The sequence below is a fragment of the Lynx rufus genome, unplaced genomic scaffold (genome assembly GCF_022079265.1).
Source record: "Lynx rufus isolate CCGP_SWC_20201006 ecotype Redwood Valley unplaced genomic scaffold, mLynRuf1.p SCAF_9, whole genome shotgun sequence".
Taxonomy (NCBI): Eukaryota; Metazoa; Chordata; class Mammalia; order Carnivora; family Felidae; genus Lynx; species Lynx rufus.
In genome coordinates, this window is record NW_025814897.1 from 102,994,740 (window position 1) to 103,002,965 (window position 8,226).

General features: G+C 48.7%; 1 protein-coding gene across 1 annotated transcript; it reads right to left on the reverse strand.

Moving 5' to 3' along the window:
* Nucleotides 1-625: 625 nt before the first annotated feature.
* Nucleotides 626-5,859, reverse strand: BTBD18 (BTB domain containing 18). The gene is made up of 2 exons (XM_047070199.1): nucleotides 5,736-5,859; nucleotides 626-2,691 (listed from the first exon to the last, which is right to left on the reverse strand). Exons 1-2 carry the CDS (start codon nucleotides 5,857-5,859, stop codon nucleotides 626-628), a joined length of 2,190 nt encoding a protein of 729 aa, XP_046926155.1.
* Between the last annotated feature and the right edge of the window lie 2,367 nt (nucleotides 5,860-8,226).

Genomic DNA, 8,226 nt, shown 5'->3' on the forward strand with positions numbered 1-8,226 from the left:
CACAGCATGTGAAATACTTGCAAAAACTATGGGAAAAAAGTAAATTTATTTTTTTTTAAAGCATGTATTTCTTTTTAACTCACTTCTTGGAAGTGATGATGGGAGTTCTATCTTTTTGGCCCCTGCAGAGGTTTGACTGGAACTTCAATAATGGATTGAATAAGCCCCACAGTAGGTACTGGAAAATGTCCTGTCACTCTTACCCAGTTGTCCCACCCCAGCACTGTTTCGAACCTTCTGAAACGCTTTGTTTCAGAGGGTGTTTTTTCTCATTGATTATTAAATTAGCAGTGACTAGAGGTCTTACGACTTAGGATACCTGGCGTTGGTTATTTATGACCTAGTAGATTTGGGGACCACACAGCTTATAGTTTGACTTGTTTATCACTAACTAGAAAATAGATTACAAAGAAATAAGATGGTTCAGGTTCATAATTCTGTACCCATGGTACTACTTCTGCTTGGCTCCCAAAGCCTGGGGAGGAGAGGAAGGGACCGACCAAGAGCTGGGAGTACACCCGCCTCTCCTGCTAAGGGGACAGGGCCCGTGCTAGCCTCTACCAATACACCTTTTGCTAGTCAACATTTCCCACCCTCCCCCTGCCGCTAACCTGCACTACCTGTTCTACGTTAGTATGTCTACCTCTGTGTCTGACTCTGAGGAAGGGTCGGGCCACACAGAAGGAATACCCGTGGGCACCAGCCTCCCCTCTGACGTCCAGTCCACAACATCAATCTCTTCCTCTTCCGAGCTGGCAGGAAGTGGGTCCAACGATCCGGAGTTGCCAAGTTCCTCCTTGCCTGCCTCTGGAGCAGGGTACAATACCTCATCCATACTTAGGGACACTTCCGGCCTAGCGTCCATCCAGTTTGAACAGGGGGGTGAGAGATCCTCATAGGACCTCTGAGGAACGTCGAGAGAGTCAATGTGGAGAAGCTTCTCTCTCTGACCATCCAGTGGCTGGGAACTGGTAATTTCCAGATCCGGAGTCCAAGGGCTTCCTACTGAAAGTACCCCCTCTTCACTCACCTCAGAGGGCATGACAAGGGGGCTGAGGGACTTATCTGGCTCTTTGTTCTCAGAGGGCATGACAAGGGGGCTAAAGGGCTCTGTTGGCTCTTTGTTCTCCCCAACAGGTTCCTTTTCCAATCCTGTGAGCTCCCTGGGCCAGAGTTCCATGTCTGGCAGACACCATTCCTCCCCTTCGATCCAGTTCTTTCCTGTATCTGCCAGGTGATAATTAGGGGTCCTGCAGCCCTCGGCTCCAGGACTCTCCAGAGACGCTGTGCGGGGCTCAATGTCTGAGCCACACAGCATGAAGTCCAGGATCTCCTCCAGCTCACTGGTGGCAGCGGCACTGGTGATGCGGTACTCCTCAGCCTCGCACGGCTGCCCCAGCAGGGCTGTGTCAAACGCGTAGTGCTCTCTGCAGTCCATATCCAACCCGGGCTCCTTCCCTACCGGCTCTGGACTGGACCCAAACTCAGACTTTGCCACTGGGTGGTCTGGGGAGTGGCTAGCAGAGAGCAGGAGATCTTGTAGCCTGGAGCACACGGGGGAGTCCTGACACAGATCTACTCTGGCAGATAACATTTCCTGCTGGTTCACGGAGGATGGCTGCATCCCTGCAGGCTCTTCCGAGCATTCAAGTTCTGGGATCTGAGGGCTCTCTTGAGAGTTTTTGAGGGGAGGCTCTTGTACCACCTCCCAGCACGTCCCGTTGACAATCTTCCGAAGTTTCACCCTTCCAACCTGCCCCTCCTCTGCAGAGTCTGAGTTTGGTGCCCTGACTTCAGGGCTCCGCTTCTTGTTCCCACCTGTGTTTCCAAGACCAGATGGGCTTGGGATGCTTTGGAGAGGACTAGCTCTCCCTGGCTTCTCCTTGTCTTCTGGTCCTTTATTTATACTCTTCTGCCGCCAAAGACGCCGGCCAGGGGCTGTCGGTACTGAGCTGGGCCCACTCACAGTGCTGGAAGGCTTGGGTGTACAGACATCAGGAGATGGTTTTGAGCGACTCAGTCTGATCTTTCTGGGCAATAGTCGCTCATCCACAGAGGGGTACATACCAGGTGGGGAAACTGCTGTAGGAGCAAGGGCAGAGTCGCTCTTGTTCTCTTTAGGTCCCTGACTGTGGCTTGATGGTGAAGAGCTTTTTTCTTGTGGAGTTGGGCAAGCTCTGGCCTTCCTCTTGAGCAGAAGATTGCCAGACGAGTTCTCTGCGTTCTGTTGGTTGCTTTTCTCCAGGGGCCCCTCCTCCTTTCCCAAGGACTTCAGTCTCACTAGTCCAAGAGGACAAGGAGTCTGGGTCACAGGCAGTGGAGTCCGAGGGCGGCGGGTGGATGCCACCACCCTGGCAGAGATTGGTGCAGGACTTGGAGGTTGTAAGCACTCCCGGTTCAGTCTTCGGCCCGGGGGGGCCTTCACCAACTTCCCACCCTCTAGCTGAAGGGATTCTAGCTCAGAGACACGGAGCTGACGGGCAGCAGAAAGCACATCCTGGGCTTCTTCTTGAGATACTTCCATCTCTGAGGTATACAAGAAGTCCACCAGCTTCCTGAGTGTCCTGATCTTCAAGCCCCCCAACTCCAGGACCACCTTCCGACCCTGAGCTGGCCTCTCCCGCTGCAGGCGCTCTGTGAAGAAGGGGCTGCAGGCTGACAGGATGCAGCAATGGGCTGGAACTGCCTCACCTGGAAGGAAATCCAAACACTTTTGTTATTTCCTGCAAACCGGCATGTTCACAGGCTAAGCAGAGTCTTTACTACCCAAACGTGCTGCTCCTTTCAACTTCCTTCCATGGAAGTTCAAATAGGAGAAGTCTGTTCCTTCTGTTTGTCTGGAACCTTCTGACATTACCTAGCTAACTCACTTTTTATCCTTCAAAATCTAGTTTAGACATCACTTCTTCCAGAAAGCCTTTCCCCACCCCACTTCCAGTCTAGGTTAGCTGCTCCCGGGCACAGAGAGGTACTCTAGCTATCAGAGCACTTAGGTATCAGTGTTAGAACCATCCATCTCCTTCACTAAAGTGAAACTCTGAGGACAGAGACCATATCGATCTTGTTCGCTAAGATATACCCACCGCTTCACACAAAGGAGGGCATCAAATTTTTGACTCACGAGAATTTAAATTTTTTTACAGAAGCTGCTTGTGGTCTAACAGAATATGAGCTTTGGATGCATATAACCAGGGTTCATTTCTCTCCCGACCTCTTAGGCACTGCCTACCAGGCAGTTGTCTATCGTGAGCCACCTTCTTTATGGGCACTTCCCTGTCAATCTTAGTTGGTATCTCTCATGACTTCAGTTTCCAAAGGCTTGATGCTGACTCCCAGGTCCTACCTCTGCCTAGATACCTTTCCCAAGACACTGAACATGCCATAACCTGCATCAACCTTTCTAGAAGGTGAACTCCATTCCTCAACCCCAAAACCTCCCGTTTCTTACTTCAAAATAAGTATGCACTTTATTCCCAAGCCTGAAAACTAGAAGTCTTTGTTCTCCTTTACTCATTGTATCTAATCAAACATATTAAATTTATTTTTATTTATTTTAAATATATCTCTGTATAGAGAGATATACATAGATCTATAGATAAATACATATATTTTAGTAATCTCCCAACATGGGGCTTGAATTTACAACCCTGAGATCAAGAGTCACATGCCCTACTGACTGAGCCAGCTGGGCGCCCCCAAACATTAATTTTGTTTAAAAAGCGACTATTTCTTGAGTCCTTCTTGCATGCCATATAATGTACTAAGTAAGGGTTTTACCAGTATTCATTTATTCGATCTTCACTGAAATCCTGTGAAGCAGCTGTTCTTACAGATGAGTAAACTGTGGCATAGCTAAGTAATATGCCCACCACAATTACATGGTTAGCAAGTCACAGGGAGAGGATTTGAATCCAGGGAATTTGTCCACAGAGCCTATGCCCTTAACTGCAGCAAGTTTTGTGAATTCTTTCTGATTATAAACCATACATTTCTATTCTCAATGCCTTAGTTTAGGCCACCATTCCTTCTCTTGGATTCCAAAATAGCCCTCTATCTGGGCTCAACAACAATCCAATAATTCTTCTCATGCAGCCCAAGTGTTATTTCTAAAGCTTGGGCCTTTTACATGATCATGACCTTCTTCTGAAAACCGATGAATACATTTCCCAATGTTCTGAGGACAAGACTTGCTTCCTTTGCATAACACTTCAGACCTTACATTGCTAATTCTCTAGCCATATCTCTGATCAATATGCTTGCAGTCTGCACTCTAGCCATAGTGAACCACTCACAAATCCCTGGTCACATCTATGTACATGCTGTTCTCCATGCCTGGGGAAATCTTTCCTCACTTCCTTCTACTTGTTTGTCCTCCAGATCTCAGCTGAGGGGTTATTTTCTCCAAGAAAATCTCCCTAACCACTGTCCCCGAACCTCAAGTCCGGGAAGGTACCCCTCTCATGTGCTCCTCCATCATCCTTTACTTACTCCTATACTGCACAGTTACTTGGATGCACTGGTTATCCGAAGGTCTCCCCTTTACATGATTTTTGTACAAAGAGGGACTTTATCTTCATATATACTATATGCCCATGCTAGTACACTGTTCTAGTATACAACAGGCAATTGTGTTTTTTAGTATGAATTAAGGAATGAATCCCAATTCTGTGCTTACTAAGAGAACCAACAGGCAAGTCGCTTAACTCTCTAGGCCTTGATTCGCTCATCTTTAAGATTGGAACCACATAATATTTTACCTCATAAGGCTGTCTTAAGAATCAAATGAGACACTATACTGGATGTACTCTGCAAACTGTAGAGTGCTACACAATGTTGGTTGTCATAATTTTTTTTTTAACGTTTATTTTTGAGACAGAGACAGAGCATGAACGGGGGAGGGTCAGAGAGAGAGGGAGACACAGAATCTGAAGCAGGCTTCAGGCTCTGAGCTGTCAGCACAGAGCCCGACACGGGGCTCGAACTCACAGACCATGAGATCATGACCTGAGCAGAAGTTGGACGCCCAACCGACTGAGCCACCCAGGCATCCCTCATGATCTTTTATAAATGAAGAAACTGAGCTCCTGAGAGAGGAGTGGGACTTACTTGCCCATTTGTCACTTTGTTACTGAGTAACAAAACTAAGACTTAAAAAAAAAACTAAAACTCTGATTCCTAGTGTTGGGCCTTTTACATGATTCCAGGCTCTACTTCATGCTGCTCGACCATTGTAAGTGTAAAGGGAAGGAGTGGAAATTAACTATTTTTAGGTCTAACAACAAACAACAAAACCCACCAATTTTAAGATGAGAAAAGTAAAGCAGCAGCTTGATGAGAAAATGGGAAAATAAGTAATAGTATTATTTAACACTTACATTGTGCTCAATTCATGAAGAATGCCGTTCCGAGCGCTGTGTGTATGTTAACTCCATCTTCACAATCATCCTCTTACAATATTATCCATCTTTTATAGAATTTCTAGGCTTACTAAACTTTACAATTAGTTTCACGATTTAAAAGAAAAAGAGCACAGTCTCCTATTCATTCTTGAAAACAGCCAACTGTCCTCGAAACAAACAGTTCTTTACCAAATAATGTACAATACTCAAAGGTGATGATAATACCTTTTCTTGGTTTTGTGCTCTACTCCCTGGCCCTGAACTCATTTTATCTTATTCCATCGTGAGTATCCTATAGTGAGTGGCTTTTCAAGCGGGTCCCCACCAGTCTCTTACCTTCTGCCTGCAGAAGGACATCGCAGAACACACCACTCTGTTGCTGGTGATGAAGCTGCACAAAAGCCAACCGCAGAAACCGGGGATTCCTATATAGGATTTTGGAACTGGCAGGAGAGCACATGTTGGTCTCTTAACCTACGTTTTCACAGATCGGATTCCTGTGGACGAGATAGTACATTTCAGAGGAATGGCTGCACCTAATTTGCTTTTTGTCTTTGAAATGACAAGGAAATTTTGAAAGTGAGAGAGAATAGCCGTGAGTCGAGTTACCATAAGCCCAGAAATTGTGCCAAGGGTATCTCAACAAAGAATTTCATAGTGGTTACATGTAGGAGCTCAGAAGCATGTGCACATTTGAATCTTACTTCTGTTATGTATTAGCCTAGCTGTATAATCTCAGGCAATTGACCTAACTTTTCTGAGCCTCACTTTTCTCATCTATGAAATGGTAATGATAACAGTACTTACCTGGTAGGGCTGTTTTACAGGTTAAATGAGTCAATGCAGGTAAAATTGCTTAGTACTGTGAGTGCCTGGCACATAATAACTATCACTTCCAAAACGGTAGCTGTGGTTGGGGCACCTGGGTGGCTCAGTTGGTTAAGCATCTGACTCTTGATTTCGGCTCAGGTCATGATCTCATGGTTTGTGAGTTTGAGCTTCGTGTCGGGCTCTGTGCTGACAGTGCAGAGCCTGCTCGGGATTCTCTCTGCCCTGCCCCTGTTCTCTCTCTTTTTCAAAATAAACAGATAAACTTAAAAAAAAAAAAAAAAGGTAGCTATTACCATTATGCTTAAACCTTCTTCATTCACGTTACCACTGAGACTCAACACCAATAATGCTGACAACTCCTATTCTTCCCTAGCACCACACTTCTGAGTTCCATGGGTATAATCCCCAATTTAACACTTTTAAAGAAACAATATAGAACATAAAATTCTCTAGGAGGTTGTACACAACCTTCTTTTCTTTGAGCTCACTCTATCACACTAACCAGCAGAGGGTGCACAGTAAAGAAAAGCAGGTGCTGGACTCCGTGGGAAGGTCTCTCACAGAAAGAAATAAGGACGTTGCCACCCTTGCTTCAGATGTTCTTGACCAAAGCGAGCCTCACGCGGCCTGGAAACTGGCAAAGGATTTGGCCGTTCGGTTTGTCAGTCTGGTTAATCACCTGGCTAACAACGGAGCAAGGATAATTAAGCATCCTTCCCTTCCCGAAACAAGCTGGCTATTCTGACTTCAGGCTCACTCCATTTCCAGCTTTTTGCACTGAAACCCCCACACTCACTGCACAGCTGGCGTTCCTTTCCTGGCATGCAGTTTTCTGTCAGGTGGCACCGACGGCCCTGAACGGTTCCCGTCAAACTACCAGGAAAGAAGGGGACGGAAAGGTGAATTCAGAAAGGGTAGGCTCCATGCCAATTTCAGCCGGAGAGCTGAAAGGGGCGGAGGATGGCAGTTCTTGCAAGGTCCCAAACATAGGCTCTGGGGAAGCTTCCCGATCCACCAAGCCCCCCGCCTGGCCCCCAGACCCGACCTGGAATAGCTCTGCAGAAGTTGCTCTTGGCGTCCTCTTGGTGCTCGGGTCCTCTGTCCAGCCTGCCTTGCTTCCTCCCAAAGTCGAGCCTTGCGCGGGGAGGGTTAGCAGAGCGGCACAGGTGGGCCCACGGCCTGAGGGTTCCGCTCCGCGTCCAGAAGCAAGAAATCGGGGTTGGCGGGAAAAGCAGGGCTTCACAGCAGGCCCTGCAAGGCTGGGCGCCCCTCACGCTCTGGGCGCCCCGGCCCAACTCCTTTGAAGAGAGACCTCTAGGCGCAAAGGTTTCTGGGAATGGAGCGTGAGGCTCCCGGAGGCCCGAATTCAGGGCTCGCCCTCACCACCACCTCCGGCCACACGAGCTTTGCAGCCACTCCCTGGTGCCCTCGTACCGCTGCGGGCCCGGCACCCTCATGCACCGGCAGGTGGTGACAGCCAGGGCCTGAGGCCACGCGGCCAGCGCCACACACCTCGCGCTGTGGCCCTCGCGCACGGCGCGTCGCGGGGCCCGACGTCCTTCCTCCTCCCCCAGCCCGCGGGCTGACGTCTGCCTGAATACGTCATCCCCATTGGCCGAAGGCTCCTCAGGCGGCCAATCACAGGGGGAGGAGCGCTTTGGGCGGGAGGCTACGTCTCGAGGGACTTGAGGGCTGAGCCAAGATGGTCGGGCTGCAAGAGGTAGGTAGGAAGGCCCGCCCGGGAGGGTTTCTTGTGGAGGCCGTCTTGTCCCACGGCACTCGACGAAATCACAGGGAGGACAGGGTCAGGATTCCCCAGTAGGGCAGCCTCCAAGGCGGTTGAAGGACACCTCCGTCTTCCCTTTGAAGACGCTGAAGGGGCCCAGGCCCCGCTCAGGAAGGCGTCTCGGAGGAAAAAGCCTCTGGATGGCTCTCCTCGCACCTTGATCAGATCTTTCTAACCTTGATATCTCCTTAGGCCAGGGATGTTCGGGAA

Excerpts from the sequence above, each read along its gene's own strand:
- BTBD18 (XM_047070199.1), bottom strand. The coding sequence starts at position 5,859 with ATGTGCTCTCCTGCCAGTTCCAAAATCCTATATAGGAATCCCCGGTTT. Across the intron at positions 2,692-5,735 it reads TGTCCTTCTGCAGGCAGAAG|GTGAGGCAGTTCCAGCCCAT; the intron begins GTAAGAGACTGG and ends ATTTCCTTCCAG.